At 46.7% G+C, this 20,119-nt stretch overlaps 7 protein-coding genes across 7 annotated transcripts; 5 read left to right on the top strand and 2 right to left on the bottom strand.

Annotated features, from left to right (window-relative positions):
- Positions 1-746: 746 nt before the first annotated feature.
- BKA67DRAFT_543215 (uncharacterized protein) lies at positions 747-1,643 on the top strand. Its single transcript, XM_046101178.1, has one exon. It carries the CDS (start codon positions 988-990, stop codon positions 1,501-1,503), a length of 516 nt encoding a protein of 171 aa, XP_045963145.1. The 5' UTR covers positions 747-987; the 3' UTR covers positions 1,504-1,643.
- BKA67DRAFT_3668 (putative FAD dependent oxidoreductase) lies at positions 1,571-2,960 on the bottom strand. Its single transcript, XM_046096457.1, has 3 exons — positions 2,617-2,960; positions 2,439-2,550; positions 1,571-2,375 (listed from the first exon to the last, which is right to left on the bottom strand). Exons 1-3 carry the CDS (start codon positions 2,757-2,759, stop codon positions 1,638-1,640), a joined length of 993 nt encoding a protein of 330 aa, XP_045963144.1. The 5' UTR covers positions 2,760-2,960; the 3' UTR covers positions 1,571-1,637.
- Positions 2,961-5,510: 2,550 nt separating this feature from the next.
- BKA67DRAFT_652279 (carbonic anhydrase) lies at positions 5,511-6,388 on the top strand (the record flags this gene model as incomplete). The annotated part of the gene is made up of 2 exons (XM_046106126.1): positions 5,511-5,688; positions 5,742-6,388. The coding sequence occupies 2 exons, from the start codon at positions 5,511-5,513 to the stop codon at positions 6,386-6,388; spliced, it is 825 nt and encodes a 274-aa protein (XP_045963143.1).
- A 371-nt stretch (positions 6,389-6,759) lies between these two features.
- On the top strand, positions 6,760-8,719 carry BKA67DRAFT_640346 (uncharacterized protein). The gene is made up of 2 exons (XM_046105757.1): positions 6,760-7,473; positions 7,542-8,719. Exons 1-2 carry the CDS (start codon positions 6,846-6,848, stop codon positions 8,579-8,581), a joined length of 1,668 nt encoding a protein of 555 aa, XP_045963142.1. The 5' UTR covers positions 6,760-6,845; the 3' UTR covers positions 8,582-8,719.
- A 2,253-nt stretch (positions 8,720-10,972) lies between these two features.
- BKA67DRAFT_652277 (uncharacterized protein) lies at positions 10,973-11,404 on the bottom strand (the record flags this gene model as incomplete). Its single annotated transcript, XM_046106125.1, has 2 exons — positions 10,973-11,234; positions 11,283-11,404. 2 exons carry the CDS (start codon positions 11,402-11,404, stop codon positions 10,973-10,975), a joined length of 384 nt encoding a protein of 127 aa, XP_045963141.1.
- A 2,732-nt stretch (positions 11,405-14,136) lies between these two features.
- On the top strand, positions 14,137-14,996 carry BKA67DRAFT_543209 (uncharacterized protein). Its single transcript, XM_046101177.1, has 2 exons — positions 14,137-14,533; positions 14,591-14,996. Exons 1-2 carry the CDS (start codon positions 14,248-14,250, stop codon positions 14,968-14,970), a joined length of 666 nt encoding a protein of 221 aa, XP_045963140.1. The 5' UTR covers positions 14,137-14,247; the 3' UTR covers positions 14,971-14,996.
- A 2,711-nt stretch (positions 14,997-17,707) lies between these two features.
- BKA67DRAFT_543207 (uncharacterized protein) lies at positions 17,708-19,360 on the top strand. The gene is made up of 3 exons (XM_046101176.1): positions 17,708-18,117; positions 18,221-18,910; positions 19,009-19,360. Exons 1-3 carry the CDS (start codon positions 17,852-17,854, stop codon positions 19,157-19,159), a joined length of 1,107 nt encoding a protein of 368 aa, XP_045963139.1. The 5' UTR covers positions 17,708-17,851; the 3' UTR covers positions 19,160-19,360.
- The last annotated feature ends 759 nt before the right edge of the window (positions 19,361-20,119 follow it).

Genomic DNA, 20,119 nt, shown 5'->3' with positions numbered 1-20,119 from the left:
CTTGGACGATCAACTGGGCAGCCACCTCCATTGCGAAACCCAAGTGTATTCGCACTTCTCCGAGCAGATCATTCCGAGTAGGACGACCGACCAGCTGTGTTCGATGTCTCGAGGGGAACTGTGGTACCGGTCGACCGTATGTCACCCAGTGTTGCACCGGGTGTATCAAGACATGTTCACATAAGGTATTGTACTATGACTGCATAGTTCACCTAAATTTGAACACTTCTGTAGTGTTGTATACACTCTCAACATGTCGGTGGATTGCGACATACCTGATCTCCCGATAGGACGCTGTCTCAAATAATTGGTCATGCGTGTATTCGGATGAGTATCGCCCTCCAGAGATGTTGCCTGGAGGAACCCACGTCACATTTTGAACATCCCACTGGGCAACCTCACGCGAGTCGTTAGCTAGAAAGGTACGTCATTGGAGCCTGGAAGCTGCGAGACTCTGCTTAGATTCTGTATCTCTAGCTATCCATGGTATTTAGTGCAATGATCCCGAAGCCGTGCCAGAATAGTAAGAGTTTTGCGGCTGTGACGTTGCAATTAGTAGGGTTTCGAGGGAGTATGTATCCTAGCCAGCTGATCGCTAAGGTGCACAATCATCTTTCATTCATGTTGCTACGACTTTTAGAAATTGGCAAATCTCGAAAGAAAGAAAGTTGTGGTAGCATAAAGCCGAAATATCCCTGATTAGTCATATTGTCGCTTTACACATTCGGTCTCCGAGTGACCAGGTCCGAGACATGATAAACGTTCGCTACAGTAAGTGTGGGGATGACATAACGAATCAGAAGCCATAAACTCCATAAACTTCATTAATCAGCGATGGGATTTATTTGAGCCTCAAAAAAAGTTACATAATTTCTATTTCGAGATATGGAGGTATAAAACCCGTGGCTGCCATCTAACTTTCTCGACTGGCCGTGGTCGCGACATCTTGACCAACACAATCCAGCGACTACACCAGATCTCATCAATATGATATCCAACATCTTCTGGCCTGAGAAGTACCTGCCGGGTACAACCGACAACTTCGTCTCCAACGAGATATTCGTTAAGAACATCAATGCGCAACAGGTCTGGGCCTTTTTAGTCGACATCACCAAATGGGAGTCGTACTACGACAACGTTGGCCAGATCACACCGCCCAAGTCTGGCCCCAGTTTGGAGAAAGGCGACAGGTTCAGCTTTTCGACATTCGGTTTTCCCCCTCTTCAATCAGAGGTCATGGAGTCCATCGCGCCGGGTTCTAACACGCCGGGTCGCCTGGCCTGGCGCGCCTGGCAGGATGGAAGTGAGGACGAAGCCCTGGATGTGTATCATGCGTGGATCGTGGAGGATGTGGAATGGGGCGTCGTGCGCATCTTGACACAGGAGTCCCAGATTGGGAAGCCAGCGGCGGGTTTAGCAGGGAAGAAGCCGAATCCGATGCTCAATGGACACCAGGATTGGGTGGATGGTCTCGCTAGGATCACAAAAGAGCATAGCAGATAAAATGGGAGTCTAATGTTACATGTGACCCTGAACCCCTTTGTCGTCAACCCACATATTATCGAAGTCGGACTCCATTGTATTTACTTCAGAATGGAAGCAGTCCACGCGGTGGCTGCCAATTGCATTTCTTGCCATTACAATTTAGCACGGTGTTCATTGCCGTCTAACACTAGCTTACGAACTTGTTTCGCGACCCCAAAAGCATATAACCAGCCCAAGGAACCTCCACCATATGCATGGACAATGTCCCCATCCCGTTGCACCTTAACGCCTCCTTTTCTCGACGGTCGAAATCCAACAATGTCTTTGGCTACATCTTTCTCAAGGTTTACCCACAAAAACTCGCCGCCTGTCATCTGATTGACACGGTGCATGATATCTGGACGGATACTCTGATCGGGTTCTGTGCGTGTGTCGCCCGGCTGGCTGACGCCGCCGAGGATCACGCCGCCGGATGACTGTCTTGGGATTACATAGGTATACTGTGACCCTTGCAGCAGTACTGCCCGGTTGAAGTCGCATGGGACAAACATAGTCTGCCCGCGAACGGCGTGCACAGCCTCATCAGATGCGAGCGTGCCTGCACCCAGACCTGCCGCGTTCACGAGGATGGTCGCGTCCGTAATCTGACGCAGCTCTTCCATGGAAGCAATGGTATTCTGGGTCAACTTGACTTTCATCGTTTGCAGCTGCTTCACTATCCATGGCATAAAGTCGTTGGGGTTCACGGCTAATCCCTCGTACTCAAAACCTAGAGTGGCTGGGGCAGGCAATCTGGAAGATGCAAGGCGGCAGAAGTTCGAAACGACATTGCTGTACCAGATTCTACTGTCGTTCGGCCTGTCGTCATAGTACTCTGTGATATGTATTTTCTAAGCAGGAATGCACCCGTTAGTACCGGCATCTTCAAGCTTTGCTGCTCATGAGACACTAACCTTGACACCGCATGACGGTTCCTTCTCCAACAGGTTCTGGTAGAAGCGAAGCGACTCTACTTGGAGATCGTTCAGCCCAGAGTCTGGATGTGGTGCAAGAAGCGCACCAGCCCTGTGGGACGTGTTAGTTCTGTTTCATCAACGGTCGTACGAGATATTCTTGACTCTAGTAACTCACCATGGACTAGCCCATTCTGTAGACTCATCACCGGGCAGATTCCGTGCGATCACTTCCACATCGCAACCAGCCTCTGACAGAAGCAGGGCTATTGTGAGGCCGAAAATGCCAGCTCCGACAACCGCAACTTTTTCTCGGGCCATGGTTATCAGACCTCCAGGTATGCCGTTATATTTATTAAGTCTCAAAACCACAATGTCATCACTAATCTTCTAGCGCAATCCGCGTTACTTATATTTCTAAAGTGCATCGTATGAAGGGCTATCAAAGCCTCCGAGATCGCTCGACCAGATTCTTCCAGCAGACTGACGTCTATTACTGAGTAGTGGTACTATACTTCCGCCTTTCCGATGTAAGGTCTTCATGTCATAGCTTTCCCCGTACTACACCTCCCCATTCGTCTCAAGTCGGTATGCCATGTCCCACAAGCTAAGGACAAGCTAACTGAAATTCTCGGCAATCGACGGTCCAAACAATACCCACCAGAGTAACTTCCCCACAGGTGAAGACTGCCTATGGGGCAACAGGCATGGGCGGTTCTATACTCAAGCGCGTACACGCGGGTTGACAACTCTTATGGCTTGGCCACGTATAGAATTCAGCCATTTATGAGAACCCAGTAGCTTCCTTAAGCTGTATCGCTGCCCGCCTAGTGATACTAAGCGGCATCGGCATTTCATAACGTCTGTTGGACCGACCGCTATCGGTGCCATATCAGGTGCATCCGATAAGTCATCAATCCTCACACTACGTGGAGTCCCATATAAATCACCTTATTTATTTTGTCACAGCTCCCACTAAAAACTTGCTTCTAGCCTTCGCTGCAGGCAGCCCTCTTAGCACCGAGGGTGTCATTGGAGTGGACTACCACTTGACCACGAAGGCATGATTATATACAAGAAGCTTGCCACTACGCGAGTTACGACAACACGAAGGTTGCCATGAGTCGAACATGCCAACTCAGGGCTCAAGATCTCGTATCTATGACATCAAGCCGCCAATTTACGACGGTGTCGAGCATGATGATAACTTGGAGCGCTACCGTTGAACATTCCGCTGGGAAAGTCGATGTGTTGTTATCCTGAATCAACAATTCTCCTTACATACCCATCAAGAGAGAGCCACTTTCTGGCAAGGACCTACGAAACTAAATAGCGTGATACTTCTATACTTGCTTTCCCGAATATAATAAGGAATGCGAATAAATTCTACTCGATCAGTTTGTACCACGATCTTACAGATGCTGACATAAGCACCAACTACACGGTATTTTTCTGGTGTAATCCATTTACTGTTGTCCGGCGTATAATTCAAGAAGGAGTTGGTGGAGCGCGCCACTTCACTACGACCGGTGGTGGGGTGTTGCTCGACAAAAGAGCGTTTGACGAGTTCAAGGGAACCAATGGATATGGCCTATGGCAAGAAGTTGTCAACCCTAACGTTGAACAACTCGAAACTACTGCGAGACTGCAATTTGCTTACGCTTGCGATCGGGATTGGATTGATCAAAGGATACCACGTATCTGGCCTCGATGGTGTGTCTATTATGGCAGACTCAGATACGGTTTGTGACTTGTAGGAGAGTTGCTGCGGCTGAGTTCTGTCACTGCACTTGATCCTTCTTGCTCGATCTGGCCGGTGTTTGACTCGGGGATTTGTATTACTTCTACGGGCAACGACCTTATAAATCAAATGCAATGAAACGGCAGGCGATAAGGTTAGGCAACTGAGGCACGTTTGGCGGCATGTGCTAAGCTAATCCAAGGAGAGCGAGCAATTCGTGAAGAAGCAAGAATAGACGGTTACTAAAGCGCGAATGGAAGGATGAGACTCAAGTGCCAGAATTTGCCAACCCTCTTCAGCAAACATGGATTCATCATGAGCGGCTATCGCTTTGCATATTTTGGACAACAGTCGCCTAAGGTTAGATCTCTAGCCAAGCTATTACCAAGACTCAGCGGCCGCTCGTACTTCGCTATGAGCAATGCGTACTCCGCGTGAGACGTGCAGTGCAGCGCTTGGCTTTGAGTACAGTAGTAATGATTTCCCGTTTCCGGACTACACGTATTCGTAAAACCGATCGGTGACTGACAATAACAAGGCGAGCCTGGCGTGAGAGAAGTTTTAGCAGAGAATGCAAAGTGGCGCATTGAGGACAAGACTCAAATAAGATGATAGCACGCCCTTGGCGGTCGAGGCAGAATTCTCTAAGCTTGAGGCGCCCCAGGCCAGTCCCAGTAAGTGCCCCAAATTTGCTGGTAGAACTGGTTTAGTTGTCTTGGCGATCCTGTTAACGCCGTCAGAAGCCAAGTCCAGCACCCAAGCCCCCCGAGCTCCCAAGGATTTAGGGGGGGGGGGCTATGGGCACATCGCCAAGATGAGACGCATCAAGGAGTTCCTGCCCACGTGCTTCGCCATTACTTACTACGTACGTGTATTATCAAGATCTATTTGCAAAATCACTTCTAGCAAATAGACTTCGACTAACACTGATGCCAAGATGCGAGATTGAAAAATCGCCTGATTCGTCCACTGTCCCCTATGAACCCCTGTGGCAGGCTAACTGTTGGTTAACCCCGGCAGTCGCTGCTAGTCATCTGAACATCTACTGTGCAATCCTGGGGATGCATGGCACATACCAATTGCAGGAACCTCATAACCAAGCCATTATCAAGGCTGCCAAGAATGGCTTGTAGGGTAGTTGATTATGAGTGCACTATACACACCGGCGCCTTGCCGGCAATCGATGAATATAGCTGAGTAACCATGAGCGAGAACCGGATGGACATGATCGCAGTATTCGCGGACCAGCTATAAAAGTCCTGTCAGCATACTGGTCTTTGATCTGCATATCACTGATCTCTATCCATCTTATGTACATACTTTCTTCGAGAATGTCTTTCAGCAACTTCGTTACAGGTTTGGCGTTCGCGGCTAGCGTAGCAGCTTGTCCCGGTCATAGCAACCATCAGTCATATGCCATCAAGGCGCGTCAAACCGTCCCTAACGTGACGGAGTCGCAGTCGGACTGGGCCTATGAAGCATCATTCAACTGGGGCCGTCTGAATTCAGGTAAGCAGCAGCGTAGCTGCGATTGTACCTGAACTATACTAATATCTTACCAGAGTATGTGCTGTGCCAGTCCGGCACGCAGCAATCCCCGATTGCCCTGAGCCTGTCCAACGGGCTGTCGCTGAACCACCAGCCCAAGTTTGACTACCCAGACAATGTGACCGGCAACTTCTACAACTGGAACTACGGCCCGGCCTTCACCGTCACCCACCCGGAGGGCGTCTGGACCAACAACCCCTCCTTCACCTACGACAACGAGACCACCTACCTCAAGGGATGGCACATCCACGCGCCAGCCGACCACACCGTCGGCGGCGTACGGTCCAAGGCCGAGATGCACTTCGTGCACGTCGACGCCGCGGGCCACGAGAAGGCGGTCCTCGCCTTCCGTCTCGACCCGGGCAACACCGACAACGATTTCTTCTCGCAGCTGCCCGGCATGATCGGGTTCAACGAGACGGGCACCACGCAGGAGGTCGGGATGGATCTGAGGCCCGCGTTTGAGAGCACTCTCTGGTTCAACGAGTTCTGGACGTACCAGGGCAGCTTGACGAGCCCACCGTGCCATGAGGGGATCCGCTGGTTTGTGGCGAGGCAGATCATGTTTACTGGTGTTGATCAGATGAGGAGTATCTTAACGGCGAGCACGTACAGTGCTAGGGCTGAGCAGCAGGTTTGGCAGCATCGCATCAACGAGTGATGGGGGAAAGGCGCGATCTGTGTTAGATGAGTGGATGAGTTCGCGTCTGCGATGGGGAATGAATCGTAGATAATTGCGAAAGTGTATATACAAGTCAAAATTGAAAGCGAACATGATTGTGCATAGCTTTATGATCATGTGGTGATGTAAGAAAGTCAGACAAGATATAATCATGGGATCAAGCAACGACCCAGGTTGTGAAGAAACAGTCCATCGCATCGAGCAAGCCCACGGAGTGGATGCGATCATTACAAAGCTAAAGACTAATGAACTAGTCTAGGTTAAAAGGGCGGGGGGTAGCGTTCCCACCGACAGGCTACAGCGCAAGGAAGCGGCCTTGTTGTGCCTGGGCTTGACTAAAACTTTCACCTAACCTAGGTTACTTGTAAGAAATTATGTTGTCCCACAACACACTATAGTATTCATCACTTCTAATCTTCCAAAGCTTTAACCAGAGATGGCGCAACCGTCAACGGCGGACAAGGCGGCTTCCGACTACAAGCAAGGAGCCCTGCGCCTTTCGTTTGAAATTGTGAAAACGATTTGCGATTTGGTGGATAACAAAACTATAAAGAACCTGAGACTAACTTGTCGCTTCTATTCACAAACAGCGATATTACGTTTGAGCCGTGTCTTTATCTCTGCCAATCCGCAGAATTTAGAAGTATTCAGCGCGGTCGCAAGCCATCAGACACTCCGAAACCAGGTCACCGAGGTTATATGGGACGATGCCACTCTATTCGAAGGCCTGGAGGTGCCTCGTGAAGCTAAAGACGGCCACTACCCAGAGGATGAAATCTCCGACGACAGTGAGGATGAAGACTCCGACAATAAAAATCAAAACGGTATCGATTGGAGTGGAACTGTGCCTAGTTGGTACCGGAAGGCCTGTGAAGAAAATATCTTGGATTTCAATCAAGCTAAAGGCCAAGACACCGATAGACCTGACCATGCTGCTAGAGCAGTGCAACTTTCTTCGCATATGCCTGTTACGGAAGCATGGGCGTATTATAACCGTTTACTAGAACAACAGCGCGGAGTCTTGAAATCCGAAGAGCATATACATATCTTCGGAAAGTATATAGGTCAGTTTTTCTTTAAACCGATATAAGCACGAACCTATGGATTTCAGCAAATCTAATTACGAATATAGGATCATTCCCAGCACTCCGACGGATCACAATCACTCCTGCTACTTACGGGCGGTTATTTAATCCTTTATATGAAACGCCAATGATACGAGCATTTCCGCAAGGTTTCAATAGCCCAATTCCACGTGGCTGGCCAGTGCCAAATGACAGCCTTCCAGAATGCCCTGCTTGGGAAAATACAGGCTCCGATTGGCAGGGATTCCGGATTGTTAGCTCCGTTCTTGCCCAAAACAAAGATCTTGGAAGAGTGACAGATCTATGTATCAACGCATATCAATTGGAAACAGGGCTGAACTTAAGGGTGTTCGATCGCGAATCCAATGAGGCATTCCAGCATTTCGAGAAGTTGCTCGCCCGACCAAACTTCAAACATTTGTACCTCGATCTCATGGTAGAAGACCATGACCGACAAGCAAAGATCTTTCGCAATGGTTTGCTTAAACGCGCTCTAAATAATGCCGCGAATGGTAAAGGATTAGAACATCTGCACGTCGGAACTAATATTGACATCCCTGAGTCTACCCGTCGTGCTGAATTTTACGTTACGCTGGATACCATATTCGGATCTGCCAGTCTTTCGCGACTTCGACACTTTGGTCTGTCTCGCTTTTACGTTAGAGAATCCGATCTCCTTGGATTACTAGCCTTACTACCGCATACCATTCGCACCATCGAGTTAAATCTACTCCAGTTCATGGATAGCGAGGGCAGTTTTCAGTCGTTCTTGACACAAGTACGAGATACTTTGAATTGGGCAGATAGGAAGCCCAGACTCAGGCCAACGCTTCGAATTAGCGTTCAAACGGGTACCAAGGAAGATTTCCGCCAGATATGGGTCGAAGATGATGTGACCAACTTTTTATATTCAGGCGGCAGTAACCCATTTGGTGATGATCCGGGGGAGCCATATCCGAACAATATCAAAAATGGATTTGGCTATATTCGAGACGCTTTCGAGCCCGAGTACGAGCGACCTAACGTAAATCGAACAACGTTACGCGAACTTGGATACCTCAAACCGCTTCGTTTTTCTGGCACTTAGTAGTTGACAAGAGGGTGCTAGGCGTCTTGTCGGGAGTCTCAAAAGCAAGCCACCGGCACGAACCTCTATACTCTGCTCCGGTGTTTATGTCTTCCTGTTCTACGTATTTTATGAACAGATTGCAATTCGAAGTTCCCTTTTTTTTTTTTTTTTTTTTTTTTTTTTTATATCTATCGGTCGGTTTTGTTTTAATCAATATTATCAAAGTAAGTCAATCCGATAGTATCCAAGAAAACATTTTGAATAATCACCGTCAAGTTCTGATATGTTAGAGCATCGCAACGCCAGATTACACCAAACAGCTTGGCGGAAGGACAGGCACATGCATGGCGTCAGGCGATAGGAACGAATCACGGATCAAGAAAAAATGTTGAAGAGGATGGACAGAGAAATGTCACGATGGAGTGATGTCAACTTGAATACCCAGTAATAGAACAACCGCTTTTTTGTTAGTCCGCTGGCATTTCTTCGCCAACGACTTTATTACTAGCTATATCAGGTGTACAAGGATTCAATACTTGAGAGGCGCTTCTTCTACCCTTCTATGACACAAGAATACCGCCTTTGGCTCACAGACATAATTTGGATCACCATCCGACGCTGCTGTACATTTGTGCTGAAGGCAAACTTACCTATATACCATCCCACGGCTTCACTGCCTAGAGTGAATAGGTGAGTCAGTGAGAGATACTCATGTTCCATGGGCCGCCCACACGTGGGCTGATGGCGACTTGCACCGGCGCAGAGAGTTATGGGCTTACATGTGTACTAGTACTGGCGTCGGTCTCCACCTTTCGCCAGTTCAATTGTGCGGCAGTGAAGCTTTACGCTAGCAGCGGTGTCGCGCTCTGACCAGCGTCCATTTACGTACTGGTGAAGGATGGAGACCGACGCCTGTAAGCCTGTAACTCTCTGCGCCGGTGCAAGTCGCCATCAGCCGACGTATGAGCCCGTGAAGGCATTAATATATCGCTAGCTCGCCTGTCCACTAGTCCATGCATTCGGGAGTTACTGGTAACGTCCAGCAAGATCTCATTCAACATCAACACGCCCTTGCAAATAGCCGGGGAGCGGGACGGCGAGTGACTTGTAGAATGCGCAGCCATAAGCAATCAGCAGCTCCACGACTATAGTGTCCAGCTTGTACCAGAAAGAATCATAGTTTCACTTTACCAGGGTAGCTTGTTAAGAGCATTTTTAGTCATCTTCAGGTGCGCTATCTACTCGCATAATCTCTATCCTCCTGCCTTTCATCTGCCTCCTGACATTGGAGTCATTACAAGGGTTAGATCGCCCGTATAAAACGAGTATAAAATGGTGCTCGAGTCAAAAAAAAATAAAAAGAACAAATAGATAAATATATGTGGCTATGTAGGCGACTATAGATGACCACAGTTAACGGAGAGCACTCCATATACTAAGGCGAGGAGCTCTCGGATCACCTAACTTTAGATTAAGTGATCACGTAATTTAGCCAGCAGGCATATACCCACTTCTTATATACCGATATTCTCTTTTATAAACTTAGACTTCTATATACTACTTGACAGTACCCATACTATCATTCCACGCCCTAAGAGCGCCACGCTTGCGATCCCACGCTCATGCGAGCACTGCATATGCTATCCTATGCTCGAGTAGATTTAGGCCCTTCCTTTCAGTGCAGTAGACCTATCATTCACCAAGCAGTGTTCTATATTAACCGTAGAAAGTGTCATACAGTTGTACTCCGGATCGTCGCGAATTACGAATGATCGCACTTCCCTCTTACTGTATGCTTGTTAGCCAGATGTTCAAGCTGCTTGAACTCGCAAAATACGAGAAACCTATCGCGAAGCACTGGTAAATTCAAGGTGTGGTCGGGAAATGCGCAGATAATATTAGGACAGCTGGTCGACTTGAGGTTGCACTTCCTTGATCTAGTCGAATGTCTTCCACCTTCACCAATGAGACGGACATCGAACGGCCACTGGAACGATGTTTAAACTGGAGGACTGCGGACTTACGGGTCGGATAGCAATGGTTGGGGGTGTTTTACCATGGAATCTAGATTGGATTTTGACTTAAACCATATGGTAGCGCCAGCATGGTACCGCAACATCGTGGATCGGCATGTGTGCGGCTCTGAAATGTACATATTTACACCGACACCTCCACAACCCTGCGATGTATGGCTATGGGAGGCGTGGTTTGCCCTAATAAGGGACGTCCCCCACGTTATATATATCAACCAATCTATCAATCTATACACCATCCCTTTTAAGCGCAAAAAAAATCCGCAATCGGAACATAAATCTGTCTATTAATGTGGCCACAAGAAACGACGTATATCTCACGGATGGGACGACGGAATTTGGACAGGAGGGAAGAGAGGAAAACGCGAGGGAATACTCACAGCAAAGTCAATTTCAGACTGCCGTGAATTCTCGTCTTGAGCGTACCCTTGACTTCCAGGTTGAGATCCAACTTCGCCAAACTTAGTGTATCCCTCTTACCCAGGTTGTCATATTTTTGGTTCAGCCCGCCACCGGCATCATTGCCGAGGGCGCCGGTTGCGCCGTTGAGGTTATTTGCTGCCGAAACCGCATCGCCTTTGGGCAATATGGCCTGCGTACCGCCGAGACCGCTGAGAGCGCCACCTTGCTGCTTTTCCCTCTGCTTATGTCACCGGTCGCGACGACGCTGGGGCGGTGTTTCATACTCCTCGGAATACTTGTCCTCGTTGTAGTCTGAGTAATAATATTGCGGCTGCTGCGGCTTGTGGGAGATATTACGGCGGCTCCGGCGGCGGATTGACCTGTTCCGATGTGAACGCGAGGACATATTTCCTATGTGAGTGTGTGTGTCTGTGCGCGCATTCACAATGTGTCGGTATCGAAGCAAATCTATTTGGTGGCTGATATTGCACAAGAAGATACTTGTGACATTGAAGTCTGAATATCAATGTGGAGCAAGTGGGAAAGCGCACATCAGACGAGTGGCATGTCCTTGTCACCTATGTACTCTATATCCAACATCAGGACTCTACTTATCTATTCGGGAATCATGCATATCGCTCCCTTTTTTAGGTAGTGCTTGACTCAGATCATAAGCCATTGTATTAAATAGTCATGAACGATGGGTGACATTACTTTTGTACAACAATTACGCGTTGTCGGATGAAAACAGCCTGCCTAATTGGCCAGTATGGCCTCACCACAACGATTGGCTTATCTCTTATACTCACCTTATAATAGATGTGGCTCCATGACCAATACTATCACCGAGTTCCTCAGTCGATCCTTCAGAGTAGCGTAGAGTCGAATATAACAGATCACCGAACCTGCCACGATGTTGGCTTCCATTGTGAAGCCATGTTTCCGAAACTTTGCAAAAATACGGCGGACTTCATTAGTTGATATGCGATGTGATGTGGCATATGTTTCTTATCAGCACCCCAATCATTCAGAAAGAAACGACCTGCGAAACTTTATGGTACAAACTATATGCCGATCGATTCTTGGCCAACGACGCCGAATTCCCAAAGCCACCATTGCTAGTGACGTGAGTCACTGTCGCTCTCCTTAACCAATATTTTAGGCAATCACATTTACAGTTGTAATCGCGCTGAGTGAGTTGCAGCATATCGACGCAACGCCTTCTAATATCGGTAATGTGCAAGTCCATCGTATAAGCAGCTAATAAGCTTGACCGTAACATACCTAGAGGAAAATTAGACTCTGCAATACTGTGCCAATACGTATAGCGATCGTTACCACTGAGGTGATCCACATTTAAGTCTTCGCCGAGCTATTCTCCGCCCGAAGTCAAATGTGACAGTACGTACTGACTTACATGTAACATCACGGTATTAGAAAGATAGCACCTGATCTATTGCTACATAAAGGCAATCTGTATTCGCTCTAAATCAAATCACGAATCTTCCATTTTAAAACAAACTGCCCAAGACTAATTATTTGATTTTACGTATTCTTTGGATCAAAGGCGCAATCATCTGGCAGACCGAGAGATGTTTATATGCGAAAAGGCCATTCAGGTTCTCATGCAAAGACCGAGCTTACGCTTGAAGCGGGCTACAGTAGTCCGATGTCTGACTACGCCTCAACTTAAACATTCAGGACTCTTGGCAAGGATTGTCATCATGCAATTGAATATGCTGCTATAGTAGGGCGGATTGCCAGGACCGCGACAACACGAATTACATGCTTTTCTCAATAACATAGGACGAGCAGCAAGCAGAAGCCGCACCAGGTCTCCGACTGAGGCTCAACTACCAAGTTGGTCTCTCTTGCCGAGATGATTGTCGACCACTGAAGGCAGTCTCCTAGATCTTGTGACTACATGCCAATGCGAATGCTTTCGATCGTGCTACTACACATTGCATACAGAGCAAACGCGCGCGCCAACGAGGTCCACCAAAAGTCCCGCGGGATAAGCTTAACATTAGCGAGCTGAAAGGATAGCTGAAATAAAAGTAATCTTTAAACGGCCGACAAAGAAATTGACGTGCATTCAATGATAAATAGCACGCCATCTTCTTCAACCCACCTTTGGGGCATCGATGCACAGCCTGGGTGTCGTGAGACAAGTGCCCAGAAACCCAAGATGGTGTATCACGTCTGCAAAGCCTCGCATAGGTTGCCTAGGGTAGCATCTCACCTGTTGTTGATTCTGTACCAGGTCTGTGGAATAACACGGCCGTGAGATTGAAAGTAAGATTTTATTCTGCAATTCTCTTCTTCATTTGGGCTTATCCAATAATCTCGTCGAATCGTTTCTTGCCTTGGAAATCCAATTGTCTAATCGTGATGTCCTAGCATTTTACAGCCCACGCCATATTTTCAGGCCCGGCGGTACAAGTCAAAACGTCGTAATTTTGCAAGATATTGTCTGGTGGAAAAGAAAACAGTGGAAGCTGTCTTGTGTTCGACGCCGCTTTTCCGGCCGCGCATGCCACTCTTCCCAATACGGCTATATTATCAAAGAGATGATCACTTTCACCAATCTGGAGGCTGGTACTTATCAAGTGGATGAATCTTGGAGATTCTAGACAGCAGCTTCTCGAAGCAATGGAATCCCGAGGCTCATAAACTGGCACGAGGTTCACGCTAGTTAACCTTAAATTAGTGCCAGATCGAAGGTTGCTTGCGTACCGCATATCTAAGAAATCCAGATAGTAGTATTGATTGGCAATTGTGCTGCGCTGTGATTTAATAGAAATATATTTTCTCTTACAGTGGGTCGCATATAGAACATTTCGTTACGAAAATGGAGAGCTTTGTGAAGGTAGATATAATTTAATACGTAAAGTAAAACAAGGTATGCGTAGAAAGTAAAGAAGAATGTATCCGTAGTTTAATCCTTTAAAGTGCCTTCTTTCTGTAGGAAAATGGGGTGACTCTTTAACCTTCGTACACTTCGGCCGAGCCATTTTCTGGACTACATTGCCAATACGGGGTGTGTAGAGACGTAACGTCGGCATTACTAACGTAATGGAGATCCCCATGTTATCCCGCTTAAAATTACTTATAAATTTGCATCCCTGTCGACCGTAAGACTATTCGACACAACTCACAGGTCATCAGGTGGCTCGTCTCATACTAGTTCCTTGTTCCCTGGGCCTTCCCTCGCCTTCAACACCAACCATAATACGCCCAATCACCAAGATGCTTAACTCCATCGCAGCTTGGGCCGTTCTGGCCGCTACTCTAGTTCAGGGGGCGTTCACTTCCTTGAAATCTTTCAGCGTTCATCTTGACGCGCGTGACTCCAGTTTGGAAACCCGCGACGTTGAGCTTGATACGCGTGTCTCTGACCTCGAAAAGCGCGATATCGAATCCCGCGATAATCACGTTGTTCGCAACGGTTTTGCCGATTTTGAAAGGTTCAATACAAACACAACTAGTATCACTGAGATTGGTTATTACGGTGGACTTCAGTGGAAGGGTTTTGGTATGGACGCTATCGAACCCCAAACTGCGGCTCAGCTCACTAACAATATACCCTTAGTCGCCATTGATGCAACCAGAGGCCCTATTACTGCTATTAGGCCGCAATCGCCGACTAATTTTGCCGCCTACGGAGCACTCAACTCGACAATGGGCCGTGCTATCAGTATCTCGGCTCAGTTCGAGGGATCTAAGACCTTGGATTTTAGCATCAGCTCTTTCTACTTTGGGTGTGCTGGGGCCAGCACCGGTGTTCCTGCGGGGTGCAAAGTGGCAATAACTGGTTACAACCCTGAAGGCAATCCCATTGCTTACCAGCTGAACTACTTCACGCCAAAGGCCGGTCTTAAAAACAACATGCAATTGGTGCAGCTCAGCAATGATTTCAAGGACCTTGGATTCGTTATATTTAAGTCAACATACGTGGGGAATAATACATAAGGCGTGTCTGTCTTCGACGACTTCAGGTACACTACCTCTTCTTAAAAGGTGCTGTATATTTCAGGACAAAGGGCTTCCGCAGGCGTTGGTCTATCAACCCGATTTGGACGTGGGGTGGTCAGGCAGACGTTGGGGTGGTTGTCTGGTGGTTGTTTTGTATCGATATACTCTCTGCCAGTTGTCAGCTTACCATAATGAGGATTTAAGAGGGAATTCATTCAACATCAAGGCTTGGTCATTAACGAAGCATGAATTATAACGAAGTATTTTCTTATGTGTTTCTTAAAGACAGAGCGCGACTTAAACACATTTATTATTTAGACAGGCCAGTCAATACACTCACTTTTTATCTTTGCTTCTACTTGTGTCGTTTATCTAGTTTGTTGATTACTTCTAATAAATCTACCACTATTGCTCTCGCTGCGGTGTATCATGATTAATGGTTATGCTAGTTGGGATGATGGCTCCTGCCAACGTCATGTCATGTCAAAATCGCAAAATTCAACATCCGGCCCAGATCATGACGGTATTACCGGGAGTTTTAATCATACGTTCAATCTCACGGCCGCGTATACAGTGTTCTAGTTAACTGGTTACGGTAGCTGTAGTACACTGAATCATTGACTACGGTACACGCTTTAGTCATAGTTCGTCATGTACATGAGTGTCAGGAGTGTCAAGAGTGTCATCATCGACATCCGTCGATGTTGTAGATAATAAAAGCTGAAAGTTGATAACCATAGTATTGTCAGCGATTATTGTGTGTCTTTGAGTCATTCTGAACTCGGTTTCAGGATCAATGATATCAGTGAAATCGGTCGCAACTTTCGTCGGACATACTAGTGTGTCTTGAGGAGACTCAGTCATGATATTGTATTCGCGGCTAGGATAGACTAAAACCTAGCACGCCTAAATCTGTTGAGTTCGTCCAACCTTTTTGGTATAATCGTTACATCGGGCCTCTTGTCGAGCTTGCTAGGCACAACTTGTGAAACAACGTGCAGATATATATCTCTATACCGATCGCCCGCCGAGCCTTTTGCAATCAAACATTACGACCACTTCGGCACCAGGCCGGAGAAAATATCTATCCAAGTACTGAAGGCGCCTGGCTATATAAAAGGCCCCCTCTTCCCACTGTCACATTTGTTTCCCCGTGCCAGTTTAGCAAAGCCCATCGAACCAATCTTTTTCTCCTCTCAGCTCATTCATTTATGACTACCCCTCAAGATAGAGAAATGTTAACAATCGCGGTTATGAAGTACTACCCCTTGACTGCCTCCTTTGACATAGCGCGGGACATTTGGCAAGGGACTGTGGTGACATATACTCCATCACCGTCATGTTATATAGGGAAAGCGAAAGCTGCTTTCGGCTTATCCCTGTGTGGTCTTAATAACATGTTGTAATGAGACAGGTTATGAGGTGTAAATTGGTTAATTAGTTAGTAAGTATTAGAGAGTAACTATGTGTGCGGTAGCACACCATATACGTACATAGTAAATAGTTGGCTGGTGAGCCCGAAAATATAGGTGGTTGGGACCTATCTCAACAGATCAGTCACGTGCTTTCCCTTATTAAGAGAATCAAGTGATGATGTCGTAGTTTTGTTTAGGTCTGGGAAATGGCTCGACACAACATGGGAAAAGCAGTTATGGATACAACGTAAAGAAATATTTGCAACGTTTCAACAGTCAAAGCCAACCCAAAAAACTACATTGATAAGTTGGTTGCAATCGGGTTTGTGAGGAACTGCATATTATACCGATTTTGTTCTCAGTACATACCGTAGCCTAGAAGTAGATTCCCGCCGCTTCTTTTGAGAGTTCAACTTTGGACACTCGTGCTCGCTTCCTATGTATTGATGTCAGTCGTTCCAATCAGCATTCAAAGCAAATGTATCTAAGGCGCAATCCAATTTGCACCAACAAAATATGACGTCTCGGTAGCATACTACATGACATGACTATTGGGCAATAGACACGAACTGTAAGCAAATGGAATGTGACAGGAACGGCATACACACAGCAAGTCGGTAATTCAAATACAATATCAGAGTCAAAGCAAGTCTTATACAGTACATTTATTCGTTCTTCATCTATAAATTGCTGCTTTGCTTAGTCCCGGCCAGGGATCATCGACCGGACGAGCAGGATCGCACTTTTGCACTTTCCTTCATATTCTCTAACAGTTTCACAATTTCTCAAGTTGCGCACTACTTATTTAACAACATACATTGTAAAATTCCTTCGACGCCTTTAGCCTTCATTGTGGTCAATACACAGGCAAAGAAAGTACCACAATTATCTTATTCTGTCTTTAGTGCGAATGTGTGCCAATTCGCAAGCGATAATATTGGCAGGACGACGCCACCTATAAACGAGGCCAATATACATTACTCGAAACGCTGAATCTAGTGAGCTAATGCAGAAATCAAAGTCTTTACTTAAAGATTTTATCACGATTCCCAAATCCCTCAGTAAAGCACCATTCCACGCCTCCGACATGGAGGCGGTCTAGCCTATCACCTTACGCATGTGTCCTTCGTGGCCGAGACCCAAATAGTGACTGTCTTTGTCGACATTAAGCGGGGGTAACTGATAGGCGCCAGTTTGCCGAGGACCAGACCTTTACTGGGTTGTGCGGTGAAGTAAAAGACCGGATCAATATCCGGGCCGCCCCGGCTGAAGTAGGATTCAAAAGAAAAATATCAATCAATCATTAATCTGCCTTGAGATATAAAAACCAGAGCCGCCCCCTCATCAATATATGCATCTTTCCTACGACTCAATTTGCGCACCTTCGTGGTCAGGATTTGGAGGTAGACTACTACACCTATATATACTTTCTCGTTTGACTTCTAAAAAGCCGCGACTCAATCATGTCCTTGAAAGAACAAAATGCAGCGGAACGACAACAGTCCCCACCCGTGGTCCTGGAGTATGGCTACTCGCATTGGACAATTAGCAGCCAGGGCGCAGCGGATTTATATGCAGCCGGAGCCAGATTGTGGACTAAAGACAGTTTACGAGATATTGAACAGCAACTTACGGAGTTTAAAATCAGAAGCTCTTTTGCAATACGCCGTATCGATGGAACTATCATTTACATAAAAAATCCGATGTACGGTGTAACAGAACCTATTTGGTAAGTTAGATCTATATCTAATTATTAATACCACCTTAATCAATTGTATGTTATTTCTAACGAAAAGGAATCATTGATAATAATGCATCATAATATTTGTTAGGAAGCCAATAGTTGAATTTCGAAACTATTGGCGACTTGTCAAATCACAACCGGACGGACCTCCAGAAACATACTACTGTACATACCTCATAGAGTGGTTCAACCAAATTGGAACACAATTTTACGGGCCAATAGAGGGATTCGAGGCCGTCTTTCAGCAGATAAAGAAGTCCTGGAACAATAGCGCAACTCGTCAACTACTCCAAGACCGAATTAGGGCTCTTATTCATACGTCGAGCGATTGCCAAATAATCAAGGTCATATGTTTTGGATTAGGTGACATAAGCGTGCGGCCGCCAAGTTGGTGGCGCATCAAAAACCGCGAGCTCGAAAATCCGGACCGGGATACGGTTATGGTGGAGGCTAGCATGTTACAACATTGTGCAGCCTTAACAATTGTTGATGCTTTACGGCAGTATTATCTAGAGAAAGAGAACTCATCTGGCAATACCACTATTATACGACTTCTCACGCAAGACCCAAAGTACACAGAGCAAACAAGAGAGTGTTTAAGGGCTAACGGGTTCGAAGTCGTCGGGCCTGCTGGCGCTGGCGGTTTCGCTGAGGTAGATAATGAGACGGTGGTGTTCTCCGCCTTTGCTACGGCTCCGATCAAACAGATTATAGCGGATTTGGCTCGACCTGTTCTATTCATTGGCAGTTTCCCGCTAGAAGATTTTGATATTCGTATGTAAGTACATAATCTTATAGCCGCCTTAAACCTCAGATTACTACTAGTCTAGATAGAAAGATTGGGATTCAAGCTTATGATAACAAAACCACTTACAGGAAACCTTCACCAGATGCAGAATCGCCTCGAACGCGGGAAATGTGGAAAAGCTACGCAAAGTCAGACTTCCCAGTCGCTGGAGAAGAAATTCCTTCTATGGCTAGCTTACACAAGCTAAGCATTTGCGCAAGGAATGCAAAAGTCGACTGACTATCTTACCAACTGTCATGCCTGGTGCTGTTCAGTCAATTGATCAGTTGGTGGACCACCGATCCACTGCAGCAGTAGCCGCCAACATGACCACCACCTACGGGACCACCACTCATTGCCACTAGACTAACACCTCAAAATATATATATACAAAGGGATAGCCCTTCGCCATATCGATGAGGAATTTTTTTTTTTTTTTTTTGGTTAGGAGAGAGTCTGGGATTGAGTCCGACGGCTTTATTATTGTTCCCTAGGGTCCTCGGCCCACTTCTGGTCGAGGGAAATACCACAACTTGCTCTTCCTCTAGTCTTGTCCCAACCAGATGACAAGCTATACTTTGTGGTCCATTGGTGATCAGGATATCAGCTGCCATAGCCGTGGCTAATCTATATAGCTGGCACGTGGCTACCGGATAGATAGATAGATAGATGTCCTTTTAGTTCCTCATTTTTAGTCTTCTCTATAGTCTGGTTGTATTGCCGTTTTGAAGCTTGATCTAGTCTAGCTGGTCCTCAGCGTGACCCCGATGATTGATCGATCCCCGTCTTTCCGGGTATAACTTGGTTGCGATAAAAAGCGCGGCTGCAACCGAGTAGGATACTTGTATCCAATCAATCAACTGTGCGTGTATGGGGCGCCGCTTGACGCCAACTACTGCCGACCCACTAACACCTACCAACTACTAACAGCCAACTACTAATTAAGGTGTCACAGTCTCGCGTGGATCGCTGAAAAGGCGAACAACACTTAGTGGGACACCTTAATCACCGAAAACAGGAATATGAGGTATCGTGAATTTTCGAGCGTACATTGTCTAAACCGATGGTGCACCTGTAACAGTCATAGCCGTCCCAAGTTATAGGATACGACCGGCTAAAGTTATAAAATACTCCCTTCGATTTCTTAGAAGCTAAACAGTATTCTGAGGGCTCGACATTACCGTACTCGTACTTACGACC

This window comes from Truncatella angustata, assembly GCF_020726525.1.
Source record: "Truncatella angustata strain MPI-SDFR-AT-0073 chromosome Unknown BKA67scaffold_1, whole genome shotgun sequence".
NCBI lineage: Eukaryota > Fungi > Ascomycota > Sordariomycetes > Amphisphaeriales > Sporocadaceae > Truncatella > Truncatella angustata.
Note: the sequence above shows the minus strand (reverse complement) of the source record. Positions and strands in the feature narration are given on the sequence as shown.

Excerpts from the sequence above, each read along its gene's own strand:
- BKA67DRAFT_543207 (XM_046101176.1), top strand. The coding sequence starts at position 17,852 with ATGTCCTTGAAAGAACAAAATGCAGCGGAACGACAACAGTCCCCACCC. Across the intron at positions 18,118-18,220 it reads GGTGTAACAGAACCTATTTG|GAAGCCAATAGTTGAATTTC; the intron begins GTAAGTTAGATC and ends AATATTTGTTAG. Across the intron at positions 18,911-19,008 it reads GAAGATTTTGATATTCGTAT|GAAACCTTCACCAGATGCAG; the intron begins GTAAGTACATAA and ends AACCACTTACAG.
- BKA67DRAFT_543209 (XM_046101177.1), top strand. The coding sequence starts at position 14,248 with ATGCTTAACTCCATCGCAGCTTGGGCCGTTCTGGCCGCTACTCTAGTT. Across the intron at positions 14,534-14,590 it reads ACTTCAGTGGAAGGGTTTTG|TCGCCATTGATGCAACCAGA; the intron begins GTATGGACGCTA and ends ATATACCCTTAG.
- BKA67DRAFT_543215 (XM_046101178.1), top strand. The coding sequence starts at position 988 with ATGATATCCAACATCTTCTGGCCTGAGAAGTACCTGCCGGGTACAACC.
- BKA67DRAFT_3668 (XM_046096457.1), bottom strand. The coding sequence starts at position 2,759 with ATGGCCCGAGAAAAAGTTGCGGTTGTCGGAGCTGGCATTTTCGGCCTC. Across the intron at positions 2,551-2,616 it reads ACAGAATGGGCTAGTCCATG|GGCTGGTGCGCTTCTTGCAC; the intron begins GTGAGTTACTAG and ends CACGTCCCACAG. Across the intron at positions 2,376-2,438 it reads AACCGTCATGCGGTGTCAAG|AAAATACATATCACAGAGTA; the intron begins GTTAGTGTCTCA and ends ATTCCTGCTTAG.
- BKA67DRAFT_640346 (XM_046105757.1), top strand. The coding sequence starts at position 6,846 with ATGGCGCAACCGTCAACGGCGGACAAGGCGGCTTCCGACTACAAGCAA. Across the intron at positions 7,474-7,541 it reads TATCTTCGGAAAGTATATAG|GATCATTCCCAGCACTCCGA; the intron begins GTCAGTTTTTCT and ends TTACGAATATAG.